Consider the following 19,071-nt stretch of genomic DNA (forward strand, 5'->3'; position numbering starts at 1 on the left):
TTGGACTCCATTTGGACCTCTTTACCATTTTCTTGGATCAGATGGTCCTAATCGTTTAGGGATCCCTCTGTTTTCAACTGTGGCTGAACTAAAAACTGAGTTTGGATGGTCTCTACCAAATGCCAGAACCGAGAGACAAGTTCTTCTCCACTCTTTCATCTCTACCATTTCCATGTCATCAGCAAATGATACACCGATTTGGACAATTGATGGTATTCCTTACTTGTCTTTCTCCTCTAAAGCAGTATGGAATGCTGTTAGGATTTCAAATCCAGTAAAATGTTGGGCACCACTTGTGTGGCACAAAGCTACCATTCCAAAGCATGCACTAACTTCATGGTTATTTATACTTAATCGCAATCCTACTCTTGATCGTCTGTCTACTTGGGGTTTCGATATTGATTTGGACTGTCTCTTGTGCGGTTTGGCCCAAGAATCGCGAAATCATTTGTTTTTTGAGTGTGACTTCTCTGCTGAGGTTTGGAGATTAATAACACAAAAGCTTAGGTTATCATCCCCTCCGTTTCTCTGGGATCAGATCCTCCTTTGGCTACCGACAGCTTCTGCATCAAAGCACCAAAAACTTGCTCTCCTTCAAGGTTGGCAGGGTGCAATCTTTGAACTGTGGCGAGAGAGAAATCGACGCTTTCATGAGGGTCTCTCCCTCTCTCCAGTTACAATAGCAACGCTCATCATTTCCACATTGAATAATAAGTGTAATGCAATGCTTCAGCTGGGCTTAAAGCGTGGGATTTCTCTTCTTCAATGCTGGGCTAATTAAGGTTTAAATCAAGACTTGGGCGCTGCTTTCGTCTTCTATTATCAATGTTTTGTTTGCTCTCTCTTTTAAGTATCCTAGCATTAGTTGCTAGTCTTCTTTATTATCTTTTTAGTTGTAATCGTTTTTTCATACTCTACTATGTATACTTTCTCTTTTTTATTCAAGAAAACCGTTTAACAAAAAAAAAACTTAAAGAATTTTAATGATTAATATTTCCTCACTTAAAAGGATTTTCTACGTAAAAGTATGAATTTCTTTTCTTTTCTTTTTAATGTTAAGTTTTTGGTATGAAATCGTTATAAGAGAAAGTTAGAAAACTACTTATAATTTTAAGCCACCTTGTCTTGATTTGATTTGTAGTTGTTGAAAGTTGAAAAGAACAGTGAATATTATTACTGGTTCCGGAACACAGCTCCAGCTTATACGCCGGCATTAATAGCAATGATTTATCTTCCGCTAGTAACCTCGTTGCTCAGGACTGCGTCTACCGGTCTACGAGGATCTCATCTTCTCATCTCCCTTCGTTGGCCCAACGGTGAAGGGTGAACCAATCTCTCTTCTTTTCCACCGCTTGTTTTTTTTTGTTGCTAAGTGAGTAAGTAACTAAGTATCATATAAAAAGAAAATGGAAAGAGGCGATTGTTTGTTTAGGATCGGAAACGTTACTTACGTACCGACGTACGTACGTACGCTGATCTCGAGAGTTTAGACCATAACAGGCGATTCTATATTTCTTTTGAAAGTTCATGGATTCAACAAGCACGAACATGCAATTCGTTATAGATGACATTTCAACGGAGACACGGTTATGGTAACATGAGAGCTACTGTAAAAATTTCGAGTGTGTGGAATGTGTAAATGCACTAAAGCTAATCTTGATTTTTTTAACACTACAACGTCTTTTTACATTAGTATTCAGTATTCACTGTTCAGGCTGCTAAAAAGGGAGTTGCTATGCCTGGTTGCTGAAGAGATTCCCACAAATTTGCCGATTGGTTCTGATGGAAATAAAAAGCTCTTGTTTGAAATATGTTTTATATTCATTCATTAGTTTCTTTTATATATCCGGGGAATATAAATTAATCAATGAAGAGTTATCATTTTTCGTTAGTAAATACGTGCGGGTACTTTTTGAACCATGCACAAATTTAACTTTTTTTGAAAGAAAAAGGGCAAAATATAAATATTTTTGTCTAATTAATACCGAAACAGTTTTTAAAATTATGACAGGCAAACAAAAAAAAAGTTAAAATAGATGGTGATACCGTTTTGGCACAGCTAAAATCTACTTAAATAATGATAAGTTATTGATCAAAATTCATTACTATAGTCTATACATAAGATAAAAACTAAAGTTTTTTTAAACTGATCTATACATTTGGTTATACATTAATTTGTTCAGCTTTCGATATAACTTTGTTAATGAATTTTACCTTGGTTTTGCTTTAAATCCAGGTAACCTGTGACAAATTCCCAAGAAAATAAAAATAAAACGTTTAATACTTTCATTAGAAATATACTCGTGTGAAATAAAGTATAGGACTCTTCGTTTTCCTGGACAACAATATAAATACATATCGGGTCTCTCCTACTTTACAAATCATCGACTCTTTAGTTTCTCCGACTCTCTCTATTTCTCTTTGGAAACACTAGTCTCTTCGAACTAAATCTTAACGAAGATGGCAGGCTTGGCAGCTGTTCCAACCAACCCTCCAACTGAATCATCCGAAGAAGAGGTCAGCAACTCCGAAGATTCCGACTCATCTGACGACTCGATGGAAGACAAACCGTCTGACTCGGACAATGGAGGTACGTACATGCATGATCACTCTTTCCCATTTCCCCTGTTTACTACTCCTAACGAAACTCTTACTAGATATTACGTACGTTGATTCTGGAAACTGATAAGTTAGTTTTTTTCGTACGTGTCGTCTACTGTTGTTACATCTACAGAAACTGAGGCTAAGGCTAACATTACTAAAGATGAGTTTTGGGTTCGGAATTCAGCTTTGAAGACTTTTTTGGGCTACATGATACGCTTGATTGGAAGCGAATTTATGTCCGAAGACTATGTTTTTGAGAAAGCCGAGCTTATGGGAGATGACAAGGCCAAAGAGTTGAATGATAAATGCGAGGCTTTGGCTATTAAGGAGTTGGAGTTTGGTGGCTTGAAGTTACGTCTCTTTTCTGAGGTTTTGTCCTCCATGAAACCCTGAATATTGTCAGCGATTATCCTAGTGTGTGTGTGTTTCTTGTTTTCAAGTCTTTGAAAGTTTGAATCTGTGTTGATTTGTGTTGGTGGCTTTGTTTTGATGAACTCGTCTTTATTTATGTTATGCAATTTTAATCTGTTTCTTTATGAATGTTCAAGATTAATGAAAGATTTAAATTATTAGTTTTCTTCTTTTTTACATTATTGTTAATATCTCTTCATCACTTTAGTTATGTTATTATAACAACAAAATTGAATTCACCAAAAAAAAAATGACAACAAAATTGTTTCAAATTAATTTTGGAAGAAGAAAAGGCTAGAATAAATTGATTTTCTTCGTATGATAAAACTAAAGAAACATGTATCATTTACCATATATTTTGAAAATCCAATGAACTTTTTGTCCATCTACACTTTTTTTTTGTTTTCAAAGTTAAATTTAGTGTTATATTTTTGGAAGAACAAAAATTCTACATAACTTAATAATTAAAAAAATTTGTCAATCTAAGAAAGATAAATAAAAAATATGATGAGAAAAATAAAATAAAAATAAAAAAATGAATACTTTACTTATCATGCAACTAATTAAATTTTCTGTCAATAAATTCCAAAACAGAACTCTTTGCTTTTCTTAATCACAAACCCAAATGAGCCACAAAAACGAAGACATCATATCAAGAAAGAAACAACGACGATGAGCTTCACTGCTTCTCTCGTCTCTTCTTTAACGCCTCCCTCCTCGCTCGTATCATCACTCAGCGATCTTCCTCCTTCCTTCTTCCTCGGAACTTCACTCTGTCAACCAACAAGTCTTACTCGTTCACGGCCACCTCGATTGTCTGCATCCTTTGTTCCGGCTGCAAAAGCTGTCTCGCTTGCCACAGCTAAGGACGTTGTTCCCGAATTGGCTCCGACATCAGCCTCAGAGGTTGTCTCCAGCTTCTACGCCGCCATTAACGTCCATGATTTATCCTCTGTCACAGACCTCATCGCCCAAAACTGCGTCTACGAGGACCTCGTCTTCTCATCTCCCTTCGTTGGCCGGAAGGTGAAACTCAGATGAACCAATCTATCTTTTTAACATTCATTTTTGTTCCTCAGAGCCTAACCTGAATTAGAACAATGACAGGCGATTCTTGATTTCTTCGGAAAATTCATTGAATCAACAAGTACAGATCTGCAATTCGTGATAGATGACATCTCAACAGAGGACTCATCAGCTGTGGGAGTTTCATGGCATTTAGGTTAGTTTCTAAACTCTTTAACCTTACCTAACGTCTAGCTAACGGCAATTTACTCTTTAAAACAGACTTTTTAATGATTTCAACCATTACCTTGTTCTAATGAGTAGTAAACTGGAAATTTCGACAGAGTGGAAGGGAAAGAATTTCCCATTTAGCAAAGGTTGCAGCTTTTACCGGCTAGAAGTTATTGATGGCAAAAGACAGATTGTGTAAGCATACTCAACTTTGCTGCTACTACAGTTGACTTGACAGTGATGCCAATTTGTATTGCTGTGGGAACCATATCTTATTTGTTTTTTGCCTGCAGATATGGAAGGGACTGCGTCGAGCCTGCAATCAAACCTGGAGAAACAGTTCTGGTAACATGAACTACTATTAATTTCGATTGTGTGGATGTGTTTGAAATTGCAAAGGTAATGCAGATTTGACATCTTTTCACATTTGTATTCAGGCTGCTATAAAGGGAGTTACCTGGCTACTTCAGAAATTTCCTCAATTGGCTGACCAATTCTGATGTAATTATAAAGCTTGTGCTTTGTGACGCGAATCAGCTCAGAAATATAAGTTTCCCTTGTGGTATATAGGAATAACACTGCGGCGGCAATCCCCACCATTGTCCAATTTGTGTTAATGTATATGCTAGTACCATTCGTATTCAACTCCAACCAAAAATCGTCATGTATATAGAATATGTGCTACTAACTTATAAATCGCCAGTTGATCAATCACATAAAAAAGATGATATGATCCATGACGGTAACCTTCATCCTATTTCTTGAAGAAGTTCTTCATCTGAAATTTGCTCATTGATGGCAGCAGTGTCTTTCATCAGCTGATTCAGTCCATCTAACAGATGATAAGTATCACATGATTGAGGGCTTGATGTGTCACCCACCGAAAATAATGAAAACCCAAAATCTGTATAGATCCAAGCACAACCAGGATCTTTTTTCACCCCCAAGTCCCTCATGATAGTCCTCACTTCAGAAAGCTTGCTCCAAGAACCAGCAGCTGCATACATATTTGCAATCAACACATAGTATCCCGGGTTATCTGGCTTCATCTCCAGTAGCTTTTCTGCTGCCCATTTACCAATCTCTGTGTTCCCATGGATATGACATGCGTTCAGTAGAGTAGCCCACGTGGCACCAGATGGCTCGTATGGCATTTTGTGAATTAGGTCTCTGGCATCCACCAGAAGACCTGCTCTGCCATAGAGATCAACCATACAAGAAAAGTGTTGAAGGCAAGGGCGTATACCAAATTCACACTCCATCTTCATAAACAGCCTATGGCCTTCATGGACTAACTTGGAATGGCTGCAAGCTGATAGAACTGCAACCATGGTTACATGGTCAGGTTTAATTCCGGATCTGATCATCTCCTCGAACAGGGCCAATGCAACTCTCGCTTCACCCTGAATTCCATATCCATCTATCAGTGACGTGAATGTTACTTCGTCTCTTTCGCTCATAAAATTACATACTCGCTTTGCAACTACGATTTTTCCCGATTTTGCATAAACATCAACAAGGGAGTTCCAAAGCATTGTATTGTCCTTGAAGCACTTGCGCCTTAGGATGTAGCAATGAAACTCTTTCCCATGCTGCAGGTTTGCAATTCGAGCACACAGAGGGAGAATGCTAGCAAGTGTAACAGAATTCGGCTGAAAGCCAGCGATCATCATCTCCCTCAGCAGATAAGAGGCTTCTTCTGATCTGTTCAGTTGCGCATGGCCGGAAATGATAGAGTTCCACGTACATAAACTATTTTCGTCAATCTGTTGGAACACTATAAAGGCATGCCTAAGGTCATCACATTTCGAGTACATTGTGATCAATGTGTTTCGAACATTATCAATCCCATCATATAAACTGCGAATTGCAAAACCGTGAATCTCTTTCCCCAGTCTTGTTGCTCCTATGAGTGAGCAAGCCTTCAAACCAATAATCACAGCCACGGGATCTAAGCTCGCTGGGAAATGTCTCATCCTAGAGACCAAACCCAACGCTCCTACATAGTTTCCTGTATGCAAACAACCTCCAGAAATAATATTCCAAGTTATGACACTGACTTCTGCACCTGAAAACCACATTTTATCAAAAAGCTCAAACGCTTCACTCCACATGCCTTCTGACGCATAACAGCTTATTACTGCATTCCAAGAGACAGTATCCCTTTCAGACATTCTATCAAACAACCTCCGAGCAATACCCACTTTTCGAAACCTTTTATACATAGAAATCAATGCGTTACAAATGTATAAGCTGGACTTATAAGAGCTAACCTCTATTGATCCATGAACCACCCTTCCAGAAGCAAAATCTAATGTTGCACCACAGGCCTTGAGAACAGATGGATAAGTGAAGGCATCGGGTCGAATTCCCTTTCTCACCATTCTCTTATAAGCAGCAACAGCCTCCTCAAATAGCTCGTTCTTGGCATACGAAGAGATGAGTACATTCCAAGGCAAGGGATGCAAAATGTGTGAGTTCTCATTAATCGACTGAGCTTCACTGTGCAGATTAAAGGCAGAGTAAAACGCAACCAGCTTTGGTACTAAAGCAGAGTGATATTCAACTCCGGACGAAATACAGTAAGCATGAATTTGCAGCCCTGACACATATGCACGAACATCGATGCAGGCGGATAAAAGGGAAGCAGCCGAGTGCAGAACGAGATCACTTGAAACTGCATAAGAATAAGAAGATTGAAGACGAAGAAGAGAAAAGGTTTTGAAGGCATCGAGCAAATGACCACGGCTGGCCAAATGTTCAAGAGATTTAAAAGGAATCTGCATGAATCAATGTGAGTTTCGTCCCAAGAACTTCTGAAACTGGTTGGTTCTTTCCATGATAGGGTGAGACCTCTAGATGTATACGGCATATAATTTGTGTAACAGCATCATGCGTAGCTTGGCATAACTCAAGCACTAGAACTTCTAGTTGGATAAATTATACTATCATATCCAAATATTTCTCTCCTCCTGAAATCAGAGCAAAAAAATTTAGACTGAGAGGTGAGAAAACTTCATTGAGGCATAACATCGAACATGTGGTGCGTCGAACATACCATATATACAAACACACATGTACACCTGAAAGTATATCTATAGTAGAATCGAAAAGATATGATTGAGAATCAACGAAACAGAGGTTTAAACAGACAAAGCAAAGTGAAATAAGGCGCGCGAAAAACACAACGAGACTCTGAAGAAGAAGACTCCATAGACAATAAACTAACTTGCTTGTCGGCTAACTCATCAGAAGCGCATATTGGGTCATACTTCTCAGACCGAACGTTATGGGCCTTTCTTATTAAAAGCCCATTAACGCTAGTTTCCAAAAAAATCTGAATAAGTGAGGCGTGTTGGCAAAATAGAAGCCCATATAAAAAAAGTGTGGCTACCATCATCTTTCTTCTTCCTTTCGTTATCCACTTAGTCTCTCTCTCCTTTGTGTGGTCAAATGCATTTCCCTCCATTCTCTTACGCTCTCTCTCACTCTCGTCCATGGCGACCACCGCGTCTTCGTCTCTCCCCCGTAATTACTCCTTCACACCACCTCGTCCTCCTCCATCTTCAATCCGTGGACCGGGAACGTTGCCGCTCTACCTCCGCCGTAACCGTCGATTAGCTCTAACCTACCGATTGGATAAGAATTCGAAGCAGAGGAGTGGTGTTGGAAACATCAGATGTGAGGCGACGGAGGTTTCTTCTTCTTCCTCTGCTGTATCTTCGCCTGGAAGGAATTGGGTGCCGGTTGTGCCGTTATCAGCGCTTCCTAAAGGTGAGCGACGAGTGGTTATTCAAGACGATGAGACGATATTGTTGCTTTGGTATAAGAACGATGTGTTTGCAATTGAGAATCGTTCTCCAGCTGAAGGAGCTTACAGCGAAGGACTTCTCAACGCTAGGCTCACTCAGGTTTATTCGTCTTTCAGAAAGACTCTTTCTACTTTAATAATTTGTGGTTTTTTCGTCGTTTGGAATTCTTGGCATATAAGGTGTTTGTGTAAATGCTTGACTGAGTTAGTGTGGCAGCTTTAGGGGACGAAGTTTATGAGATAGACATCTTTAATTCCATAAACAACCCATGGCTTAAGTTGTATACAAATCTAAGTTGAGTTCGTATGGACCAAGTAAATTACCACAAATTGGTTTGCACATCACAATATATGAATCACATGTTCTCTGTATTTTTGGTTATGCTTTTTTTTTTTACTGTTGCTATAATGTGTAAGGGTCTTGGTTTTAGTAGTACTACTTTTGCTCCATATATGTTGGTTTCTCTAACGGTTAGTGATCTCTTTGTGGCATTTACATCAGGATGGTTGCATTGTGTGCCCATCAACAGATAGTACGTTTGATCTTAGAACTGGAGAGATCCGGGAATGGTACCCAAAAAACCCGGTTCTCAGAGTCTTGACACCTGCACTGAGAAAACTATTTGTATACCCTGTCAAATATGATGAAGATAACATCTACATCAGCATTAGAGACAGCGGGAGAGCAGAGGCAGCTGCAGAGATCGTCTTTAGTGGAAAAGCTCAGCCTGGGCTCACAGCAACAAATGTCAATGTAGATGAGGTAAAACAAAATGATAGATGTCAAATGTAACATGTTTCATATTGGAGAAACAAATGGTAAGAGTGATACGATGAATTTGTATTTTCACAGGTGAGAATGGTAGTGGACGAGGGTTCAGAAGGATTTGGTTTCACAAAGAAGAATGAAGTCATAAACGGGAAGGCGGCAGTGATAGGATTCTTGCTGCTGTTAGATTTTGAGCTTTTGACAGGTAAAGGTCTATTGAAGGGGACAGGGTTCTTGGACTTCCTTTACGCTGCTTCAGATGCTTTCAAGTAGAGAATATATTATCGTTGGTCTGGTTTTGCTTGCTTCGTTTATGCAATCTGCCGACAAACAAAAATTACTCCTGTAACAACTCCCACCGTGTCTTTGTCCATAGAGATGGTTTTGCTCTGTCTTTGTTTGTGTGATTACCTTCTTATACGAGATTCTTTCTTCTCCGTGAGCTTATCCCATTTGTGACCAAATATCAACCACCATTTGTTGTGACATACAACAGTTCAAAATTGATTGGATGAAACAATAATCTTTAAACAGTGCTAGGGTCCTGGACTATATTAACTTTGAAAGCACTATATGTTAAGTCTAAAAGTACACATATTTTTCTAAAGAGTTAACAATAGGTATTTCGAGTAAGATATCTTCTAACTCAATATGATCGGCCTGTCACACCACCTTTGTACCAAGATTTAGGAATAATATTGTGTAGACTAAGAGAATAAAGGAATATCTTGGTAGATAAATAGATAAGATAGGGAAGGAGAGAGTTCATTGCATTCAAATTGGGTTGCTCTCCAAACTCCAAAGTTATGTGATTCCGTGTGCGGAATCTTTGTTAGTATTGTATTAAGTTTGTGTACCGTCTTAGCAAAGAGACTACAAATCACATATAACTTATTCGTTTTCAGTGTACAAAACGAGACAAGAGACAAAAAGGAACTTTTCTGTCTTTTTGCGTCAAACTAATAAGGCCAAGACAGAGCACCCGTTTAAGACTATCTGGTGACGTCATGCCTGATGGTTTAGTAACATAAATTAACCCAAAATAATAAGATGAAGATCTAGAGAGAGAGAGAGAGAGAGAGAGAGAGAAAGGCAAGTCTCATGTTTTCTCGTTTTCAAGTTTTCAGCACGTGATGTCGTGATGAAACTTTGTGTGTGTTTTATTTTTCTACGAGACTTTGAATCAAGTCGTATTGGTATAGGTCATCAGATGACTACTATGTACATGATCAGAATCATGCTTTTATATTTCAAATTTTACATGATTTTTTAAAGTCATTATTCTTATTCCTCTACAGGTCTACGAAGGTTTAGAGTAATTACATGATGAATTTTGCACCAATTTGTTTTTGAGTAATTAAGTTTTTTTTTTGTTTTTTTTGAGATATTGGTCTTTTTGTAGCTAACCATTTTGGGTTTCTTTTGTCCAATATTCGACGTAAAATGGAGAAACTTTCAAAATAATATTACGTGTAGTTTACATATATATTTTCTTAATATATATATATATATATATATATATGTAATTTACATATTACAATTTTAGATTTGCAACTACGTAAATCATAACCAATCAATCACGCATAATGTTAATAGGATTAATTGGATTTTTAGTACATTTTTGAAACATAATTATAAAAGTAGTACATTTACTATTTATAATTAGCAAACTAATACATTTTTACTATTTGAACACTATTTAGACACTATTAAAAAACCCTTTAAATCTAATAACTATAATATTAATCAAAATAAATTTGTTTTTAATAAAATTTCAGTTACATAAAAATCTACATTTTTTTCTCTATAATTTGATATGCATTTTATTCTAATAATTTATAATATTTTTCAAACAAATTTTGATACGTCCAGCTATCCTTATGTACAGTTGTGTGTCGCTGTACGGAAAATCATCCGTACAGCGGTTTATATATACGTATAATTGTACGTGTACAAATGTTTTTCTTCTCTATATATGTATATTTGTTTATGTGTAAATATGTGTTTTTGTAGTTGTTTCTCTTTGTACAAATATTTTATGTACAATAATGTGTTGCTGTACAATTGTCTATATGTACAGATACATGAAATAGTAAAATTGTACTATTTTGCTAATTATGAATAGTAAATGTACTACCTTTATAATTATGTTTTAAAAACGTACTAGTTTACTAACAAACCCATGTTAATAATATATATTTTTGACATCTCATAATGTCTATAATCAATGATCCATTACCCAACCTCTCTTTATTACGTTGAATAATTCATTTATTTATCCAAATGGGGTTATTTAGTTGATGTAAACCTCAACCACTTGAAAATTGAAACATGACTAGAAGCCTCCATAGACACCCAAAAATGAAAACTATTAATAGAAAACGTCAACCAGTGCGAGCCACATGTGTTATATATCACATATTCCCCTCTGGTCACATACTTTGACCATATATATATATTATTATTAGATTTTTCCTATACATAACCCAATTTCAAAGTTTTATTAATATAATTATACATTTCCATACGATTTTATTCTTAACCAACGATCTGGACCACTTCCTTCTGCTACAACGTATTTATATAGTTAACACTTTCTCTCATGATCATACAATATCATCCTACTCCAGCCAAAAAAAAATGGATTCATCAAAAGACGCCGGAGAAACTTACCAGAGCAAGTACAAAGGTATCCGTCGTCGGAAATGGGGAAAATGGGTTTCGGAGATTAGGGTTCCGGGAACTCGTCAACGTCTCTGGTTAGGCTCTTTCTCCACAGCCGAAGGCGCTGCCGTAGCGCACGACGTCGCTTTTTACTGCTTGCACCGACCATCTTCTCTAGACGACGAAGCTTTTAACTTCCCTCACTTGCTCCCAACCTCTCTCGCTTCCAACACATCTCCCAAATCCATCCAAAAAGCTGCTTCCGACGCTGGCATGGCCGTGGACGCCGGATTCAACCTAAACAACGACGGTGCTGCGTCTGGTAGTGGTGGCTATGAAGGTAGATCGTCGACTGCGAACATGGATGACGACAACAACGATCTGAGTATCTCCGTGTACGATTACTTGGAAGACGAAGTACGTTTTTAGTAGTTCATTGTAGAATGTGCATAAATAGGGTTTAATTAGGATCTGTTTTTTTTTTTTTTAACTATTTTCTGTTACACTTATAGAATCTTTTTTCCCCCACATGAGCTTTTCATTTCTCCGGCTTCTTTTTCTTATGATGTAGTACTTATTATATCCAAATAGCTCAACCGGTTAGAAATGTTGTTTTGGTGTTTCATAACCAAGTTTGAGTTGTTTTGTTCTCTTTGCATAAGAATCATTTACATTTTGTTGACCTAGTACCGTTTAAAACCACCCAAAGTACCATTATTTGACGACACAGACACAATCATGATTATGAAATCATCTGAAGAAAATTAATTTTGGATGGGATGGGGTGGGATATATATTATACACTTCAATACTTCATCGTGTACTTTGTACTTTGTAGTCTTGTAATTATATGTTCAACAGTCAACACCAGAGTAAAGGCTGTCGGGCTTTATAAATAAGAATAGGCCCAGTTTATGAATTCATTGAGACCCAATTATGACCGGAACAGAAGAAAAATAATCAGACAGTGAAAGGTCGTTGACCCATTCCTTTATGATCTCCTCCTCTATCATCATTTGAAATCTTGATTATAGAAGAAATAAAGGACATTAAGTGGTACGCACGTTCCAGTTTCTCTATGACAACAACAACAGACTCACAAAAACGTGAGAGAGACAACAACAACAACAAAAAAAAGAAAGTTTTTTTGGTCGCCGACAATATCACCAAGACCAGAGTAGAAGAGTAGATAGATAAAGCAAAATCGGCAAAAAAAACCTCTGTTTTCCATAAATAGGAGACTTAAGTGGTCCGTTTTGTTTTGTAATGGGTTGTATTTGCGCCACCGCGCGTTCCCCTAGCGCCGCCGTTACCGATAAAGACCTGTTAGATTCCAGCAAATCAATCCTTCAACTCATCCCTCATCGTCCACCGTCGTCGTCGTCTTCGTCTTTATCCAAAAAGGAAGGATCTTTCACACGTACGACTTCCGCAGCTTCCATCACCATTGTAGCTAATGGTTACCCTGTGTCACGCCGTCCTTCCACCTCATCATCTGATCGAAACAGCGTCAAACCGGTGGTTGTTGTAGGAGCTCCGACCAGGAATCCCACCAGAAGAGTCACTGCTATACCCGTTGCGCAGCCTATAAGTCAGCAGCAGCCAGGACGTTTGATCAGCAATAAAACGGAACTTACCGGCGCAGAATGGCCCTCTTGGTTGGCTTCTGTTGCCGGTGATGCCATTAAAGGATGGGTTCCTCGTTGCGCAGAGTCTTTTGAGAAGTTAGACAAAGTTAGTTGATCTTCTCTGTTTTCTTACAGAATCGTGTCTGTGTTCCTCTAAGATGCCTGAAATAACAACTTTTGTTGTGTGTACTTGTTTTAGATTGGACAAGGGACTTACAGCAGCGTGTACAAAGCTAGAGACTTGGAAACAGGAAAGATTGTGGCGATGAAGAAGGTTAGGTTTGTGAATATGGATCCAGAGAGTGTGAGGTTTATGGCTAGGGAGATTCTCATTCTTCGTAAACTTGACCATCCCAATGTTATGAAGCTTGAAGGTCTAGTCACCTCTAGACTCTCAGGTAGTCTCTACCTTGTCTTTGAGTACATGGAACATGATCTCGCAGGTCTAGCCGCAACTCCTGGAATCAAATTCTCTGAATCTCAGGTATTACATACTCTGTTTTCCCATAGAGACTAAAAAAGTTTGGAAAATTTGAAGTCAGAAGAGAGATTTGCTTTGTTTGCAGATAAAGTGCTATATGCAACAACTGTTCCGTGGACTTGAACATTGCCACAGACGAGGTATTCTTCACCGTGATATTAAGGGATCAAATCTCTTGATCAATAATGAAGGTGTCTTGAAGATTGGTGATTTCGGATTGGCCAACTTTTACCGGGGTGATGGAGATTTGCAGCTGACAAGTCGTGTTGTAACCTTATGGTACAGAGCACCTGAGCTCTTGCTTGGTGCCACTGAGTATGGACCAGCCATAGACCTGTGGAGCGCTGGTTGCATTCTCACTGAGCTCTTCGCTGGAAAGCCTATTATGCCAGGACGCACAGAAGTAAGAGAACACTCTTTAAACCTGAAACACCATCTGTTCAGATTCTGATTCTCAGATCCCTATGCTGGGATAATTATCCTTTTTGCTTTTTAGGTGGAGCAGATGCACAAGATCTTTAAGCTCTGTGGTTCACCCTCGGAAGATTACTGGAGAAGAGCAACACTACCACTTGCAACAAGCTTTAAACCAAGTCATCCTTACAAGGCAGTTCTTGCTGAAACCTTCAGTCATTTCCCTGCATCAGCTCTTACCCTCATCAACAAGCTACTGGCAATAGAACCTGAGAAGCGTGGATCAGCTGCTTCTACCTTGAGGAGTGAAGTAATATATTAATACTAACCATAGATCCTTGTTTCTTAAGTAAGTAAGTTACAATCAAACTCATGACCAGTTTTGAATTTTCTTCTCTGCAGTTCTTCACCACAGAGCCACTCCCTGCTAATCCATCAAATTTACCTAGATACCCTCCAAGCAAGGAACTTGATGCTAAGCTTCGCAACGAAGAAGCAAGAAAGTAAAGCTACATACATCTTCATTCACTAGTCCTTCTCTTGGGAGTTTTCTAATGAATCTTTATGTTTGCAGGCTAAGGGCAGAGGATAGCAAGAGAAGAGGGGGAGAAACAGTGACAAGAAGACGGCCAAAGGATCTTAAAACTGCCCAGACACCTGAGTTTATGGCTGCAGGGCAGTCCAAAGTCACATGCATAAGCCATAAATTCAAAACAGACGAGGAGGGTGGAACCGGGTTTAGGATTGAACCACCAAGAAGAGGGATTCAGCAGAATGGTAAAGCTCATGCTTCTTCAATGGTTCACCCAACAGTGGCTGATACAGAATGGAACAGAGGTGGGAGCATCAAAAGGCAAACTAATGCAGAGCTCAAGTCTAAAATATCTCAAACAGGAGACTTGTCTGGTGATTCTTACAGGAGAGATTCCAACAGAGATTACTCAACCGTAAGCCTCTTTTCTCCCCTCTTTACTTATTTAGTGTACCTTAAGCCTTTGGTATGTAACTGTTGAGTTGTCTTGGGATGTTTTCAGGGAAACGCACCGAGGAAAAACAGAATCCATTACTCAGGACCATTGATGCCTCCTGGTGGAAATCTTGAAGATTTGCTCAAAGAGCACGAGAAGCAGATCCAACAAGCTGTCCGCAAAGCCCGTGTGGAAAAGTCTGCATCAAGGAAAAACCAAGGCTTAACAGGACAACAGCAGCAGCGATACACAGGAAGAAATGCTCGGTAGCCAAAAGAGAAAAGAACAAAAAGAAACTTTTAAACAACATAGCACATGTTTTGAGGTTCATCAAGCCATGGAACTCATAAGCGGTTTTTGTTCTGCCATTTCTGTGCGTGAAGCCAGGGGATTGATGCAATGTATAGTCTATTTGTGACTTAGACCAACAAGATTGACCACACTATAATGTCAAACTACCTTTTTGTACATACATAAGGTCACTATTGAGTTGAGTCAAGCAAAAAACATGTATTTCCAAGTGAAGCAAAATACTGACTGGCTCAGTCCCAAGTAATCGGATATTTTGTGTATAGAAATTCATATTAAAAGAGCTTATAAGTTGTGTATTTTTATGAGATTTTCTCATTTAAAATTGTTATACCATTTGTGGACTCCTTTTATTGTCTTAAAACAAAAGCCTTATAGGAATGCAAAATGTGGGAAAGCTGTAACATCGGGACGAATAAGGCTAGAAACGAGGGTAAAGAAAAAAAAGATCTGAAAGAAAAAATAATAGGAAGAGAGACCAGAGTCGTTGGATTTGTGAGTGACTTTTTAAAGTATTGTGATTAACCGCAGACTCGTTCAAAAGACCATCCTCACTTTCCTAAGATCCAAGTACTCAAATTACTTACCTCTCTATTTAAACACTTCATCACCTTTTGTAATCCTCATTAACCAGTAATTACTCTACTCTTCTAATTTTTTTTTCTTCTTTTTTTTTTTGTTTTCTTCTCTATACATATTGTAACAAAAAATAAATACATATACTTTGTATTTTATTTTTTTATTTTTTGTGAGTATTAAAGAAAACACAAGACAAGAATGACATACCACGTACCTCCTCCAGCGGTAAGTATATGCTTTGTCTGCCTTTACAAAGTATCTTTTTTATCTTATGGCAAGAGTGTGTGGAGTTTTGGTCCGACTTGTCTTTTCTCTCTAAGTATGCATCACATGAATAATGTAGTTTCATCAATGAGGCTCTAACATTTTTTTCATACTCTTTCCTTACTTTTATTACATCTTCCTGTGAAAACGAAATGTAACGTTAATCGCTTTTAGTGCTTTTTAATATCATTCTTCAACATTCACATCCGACATCCCTATATTAACCAAGCATAAATCTTGATCAGGATGATGAGGAGAACAGAGGAAGATCAACGGAGAATACTAATACCCGGGAAATGGATTACAATGATTGGTTGCCGGTCACAGCGTCTAGAGAGGCCAAATGGTATTACTCCGCCTTCCACAACGTCACGGCCATGGTCGGCGCCGGAGTTCTTGGTCTCCCTTTCGCCATGTCACAACTTGGATGGTAATTTTTTTTTTTTTAATGTTTTTGTATTCTTCATAAAATAAAGTGGTAACTAACGATTAAATTATTTGATTATTTAACAGGGCACCTGGACTTATTGCGATCATAATGTCATGGGCTATAACGTTCTATTCGTTGTGGCAAATGGTGCAGCTTCACGAAGCCGTACCCGGGAAACGGTTAGACCGTTACCCCGAGCTAGGCCAAGAAGCGTTCGGACCAAGACTAGGTTACTGGATCGTCTTGCCGCAACAGCTTTTAGTGCAGATCGCTTCCGACATAGTCTACAACGTGACAGGAGGTAAATCGCTTAAGAAGTTTGTCGAGCTACTCTTTCCTAATCTCGAACATATCCGTCAGACTTATTACATCCTCGGATTCGCCGCGCTCCAGCTTGTGCTCTCTCAATCTCCTGATTTCAACTCGATCAAGATCGTGTCTCTCCTCGCCGCCCTCATGTCTTTCCTGTACAGACACCAAACCTAACATAAAACAAGACAAAAGATTTGTGTTTTGTTTTGTGATGTATTTGTAACGAAACTTTATTTTTGTTTTTTTTGGCAGTTACTCAATGATAGCTTCCGTAGCGTCAATAGCTAAAGGAACGCAACACCATCCTTCAAGTTACGGAGTCAGAGGAGACACGGTGGCCTCAATTGTGTTTGATGCATTTAATGGCATTGGAACCATAGCGTTTGCGTTTGCAGGACACAGTGTGGTTCTTGAGATACAAGCCACTATTCCTTCAACACCTGAAATCCCTTCCAAGAAACCAATGTGGAAAGGAGTTGTGGTCGCTTACCTAATCGTCATCGTTTGTTACCTTTTTGTGGCTATCTCCGGTTTTTGGGCTTTTGGTGATCTTGTTGAGGATGATGTTCTCATTTCCTTAGAGAGACCAGCTTGGCTTATAGCTGCTGCCAACTTCATGGTCTTTATCCATGTCATTGGAAGTTATCAGGTCTAGTTTTGTTTCCTTATCTTTTGTTCCTTTAGGAAAAAAAAAAAGTTTCTCCAACTTTGATTACAATGAATTCATCTGGACAGGTTTTTGCGATGATCGTGTTTGACACTATCGAGTCGTATCTTGTGAAAACACTGAAATTCACTCCTTCAACAATGCTGCGTCTAGTCGCACGTAGTACATATGTTGGTTAGTTCTCATGCATTTAGGTTCTTTGATTTATTTCTTTTTTTTCCTTGAGAAATAGAAACTGAGTTTCTTGTTTTTTTTTTTTTTTGCAGCATTAATTTGTCTTATAGCAGTTTGTATCCCCTTTTTCGGAGGTCTTTTAGGGTTCTTCGGTGGCCTCGTCTTCTCATCAACCTCCTACTTCGTAAGACACCATACAAAAAGAAGGTTCTTTGCAAACATAAGTTTATAAAGATGGATAATGATATATACCTCTTTGAACTTGCAGTTGCCTTGCATGATATGGTTGATCATGAAGAAACCAAAAAGATTTAGCATCCATTGGTTTTGCTCTTGGGTAAGTCTTTCTTTCTTGAGTCAACAAGTCTCTTAGTCATAAAGCTAATGATCCCAAGAACTCTTTAATCCGTTTGTTTCTAACTAACAGGCAGCGATAGTCACTGGAGTCTCGATAGCAATTCTCGCGCCCATTGGAGGAATGAGACACATTATCCTTTCGGCAAGAACCTACAAGCTCTTCTCATAGGCTTTTTAAATAAAAGCCATGCAATAACCAGTACAACAAACTTACAAATGTCTTTTACCTTTTTTTTAACTTTTTTTAGTAGCAGTCTAGTTGGGAAACTTATATAGTTAGATTTATTGATTATGTGGCTTCTCGTTTCTATTTATAACCATTCCATCAAGAACTGCCTTCCCAAATTGCTGTGAAGGCTCTATGCGCTTCGGCCTGAGGCTGTGACGGATGATGTTCTCTCTAACCCGTCATGTTAAAACTACTTAAAGAAAAGGAATACCATACACAACATTGTGGTCATCCTCGGGATCTGAACTTGCAGTTTTTTGGAGTTTTTAGCATGTTTTGTTTTGAAGTCTGTAGATTTTATACTGCAATGTTAAAAAGCCTAAACGGCTGTATCAGAAGTTTTTGGTTTTGGATTGTAATAAAACATCTTAATAATGAGATTGGCTTTTACGTTTTCCCTGTGTTGTGTTACTTTAAATACTTAACGACCAACCCCAAAAAAAATGTAACTGTAAAACAGAGGTGCAAAACAGAGTTGCGAAAACAGAGAAGCACATCAGATGCAATACCTGAAAGATTTGATTTTGCCATGGTTGACAAAGAAAAAATTTGGCCATAAAGATACAACCAAACTTGCCCAAATTTTAAGGCTTCACTGATGAAAATATTGACAAGTTTTTACTTCAGAACATTGAGATTCATATATTCAATGAACATACGATTCTGATCAAATCACTGAGAAATGAAGATAAAGAGCTAAAGAGGAAGATTCAAATTGTCAAGGATCGTGCAATCAATAGAATCCCCTAAGAACATAAACGTAT

At 38.3% G+C, this 19,071-nt stretch overlaps 8 protein-coding genes across 8 annotated transcripts; 7 read left to right on the forward strand and 1 right to left on the reverse strand.

Annotated features, from left to right (window-relative positions):
• The first annotated feature begins 172 nt into the window (after positions 1 to 172).
• LOC111832174 lies at positions 173 to 781 on the forward strand. The gene has a single exon (XM_023788543.1). It carries the CDS (start codon positions 173 to 175, stop codon positions 779 to 781), a length of 609 nt encoding a protein of 202 aa, XP_023644311.1.
• A 1,679-nt stretch (positions 782 to 2,460) lies between these two features.
• On the forward strand, positions 2,461 to 2,997 carry LOC17894391. Its single transcript, XM_006300366.1, has 2 exons — positions 2,461 to 2,590; positions 2,735 to 2,997. The coding sequence occupies exons 1-2, from the start codon at positions 2,461 to 2,463 to the stop codon at positions 2,995 to 2,997; spliced, it is 393 nt and encodes a 130-aa protein (XP_006300428.1).
• Positions 2,998 to 3,574: 577 nt separating this feature from the next.
• LOC17894156 lies at positions 3,575 to 4,896 on the forward strand. Its single transcript, XM_006302736.2, has 5 exons — positions 3,575 to 4,041; positions 4,123 to 4,237; positions 4,365 to 4,446; positions 4,545 to 4,596; positions 4,689 to 4,896. The coding sequence occupies exons 1-5, from the start codon at positions 3,688 to 3,690 to the stop codon at positions 4,749 to 4,751; spliced, it is 666 nt and encodes a 221-aa protein (XP_006302798.1). The 5' UTR covers positions 3,575 to 3,687; the 3' UTR covers positions 4,752 to 4,896.
• Positions 4,897 to 4,999: 103 nt separating this feature from the next.
• Positions 5,000 to 7,429, reverse strand: LOC17895114 (pentatricopeptide repeat-containing protein At1g71490). Its single transcript, XM_006300755.2, has 2 exons — positions 7,310 to 7,429; positions 5,000 to 7,223 (listed from the first exon to the last, which is right to left on the reverse strand). Exon 2 carries the CDS (start codon positions 7,035 to 7,037, stop codon positions 5,001 to 5,003), a length of 2,037 nt encoding a protein of 678 aa, XP_006300817.1. The 5' UTR covers positions 7,038 to 7,223; positions 7,310 to 7,429; the 3' UTR covers position 5,000.
• A 270-nt stretch (positions 7,430 to 7,699) lies between these two features.
• LOC17894763 lies at positions 7,700 to 9,273 on the forward strand. The gene is made up of 3 exons (XM_006301937.2): positions 7,700 to 8,162; positions 8,565 to 8,825; positions 8,916 to 9,273. Exons 1-3 carry the CDS (start codon positions 7,749 to 7,751, stop codon positions 9,102 to 9,104), a joined length of 864 nt encoding a protein of 287 aa, XP_006301999.1. The 5' UTR covers positions 7,700 to 7,748; the 3' UTR covers positions 9,105 to 9,273.
• Positions 9,274 to 11,471: 2,198 nt separating this feature from the next.
• On the forward strand, positions 11,472 to 12,197 carry LOC17895122 (ethylene-responsive transcription factor ERF020). Its single transcript, XM_006301873.2, has one exon. The coding sequence runs from the start codon at positions 11,472 to 11,474 to the stop codon at positions 11,922 to 11,924; it is 453 nt and encodes a 150-aa protein (XP_006301935.1). The 3' UTR covers positions 11,925 to 12,197.
• A 517-nt stretch (positions 12,198 to 12,714) lies between these two features.
• LOC17894647 (probable serine/threonine-protein kinase At1g09600) lies at positions 12,715 to 15,596 on the forward strand. Its single transcript, XM_006300767.2, has 7 exons — positions 12,715 to 13,229; positions 13,323 to 13,607; positions 13,690 to 14,007; positions 14,101 to 14,328; positions 14,421 to 14,521; positions 14,593 to 14,965; positions 15,053 to 15,596. Exons 1-7 carry the CDS (start codon positions 12,762 to 12,764, stop codon positions 15,254 to 15,256), a joined length of 1,977 nt encoding a protein of 658 aa, XP_006300829.1. The 5' UTR covers positions 12,715 to 12,761; the 3' UTR covers positions 15,257 to 15,596.
• Positions 15,597 to 16,069: 473 nt separating this feature from the next.
• On the forward strand, positions 16,070 to 18,579 carry LOC17894773 (lysine histidine transporter-like 5). The gene is made up of 8 exons (XM_006301298.2): positions 16,070 to 16,099; positions 16,384 to 16,568; positions 16,652 to 17,035; positions 17,133 to 17,529; positions 17,616 to 17,721; positions 17,814 to 17,905; positions 17,990 to 18,058; positions 18,149 to 18,579. Exons 1-8 carry the CDS (start codon positions 16,073 to 16,075, stop codon positions 18,245 to 18,247), a joined length of 1,359 nt encoding a protein of 452 aa, XP_006301360.1. The 5' UTR covers positions 16,070 to 16,072; the 3' UTR covers positions 18,248 to 18,579.
• Positions 18,580 to 19,071: the final 492 nt, after the last annotated feature.

This window comes from Capsella rubella, unplaced genomic scaffold, assembly GCF_000375325.1.
Source record: "Capsella rubella cultivar Monte Gargano unplaced genomic scaffold, Caprub1_0 scaffold_2, whole genome shotgun sequence".
NCBI lineage: Eukaryota > Viridiplantae > Streptophyta > Magnoliopsida > Brassicales > Brassicaceae > Capsella > Capsella rubella.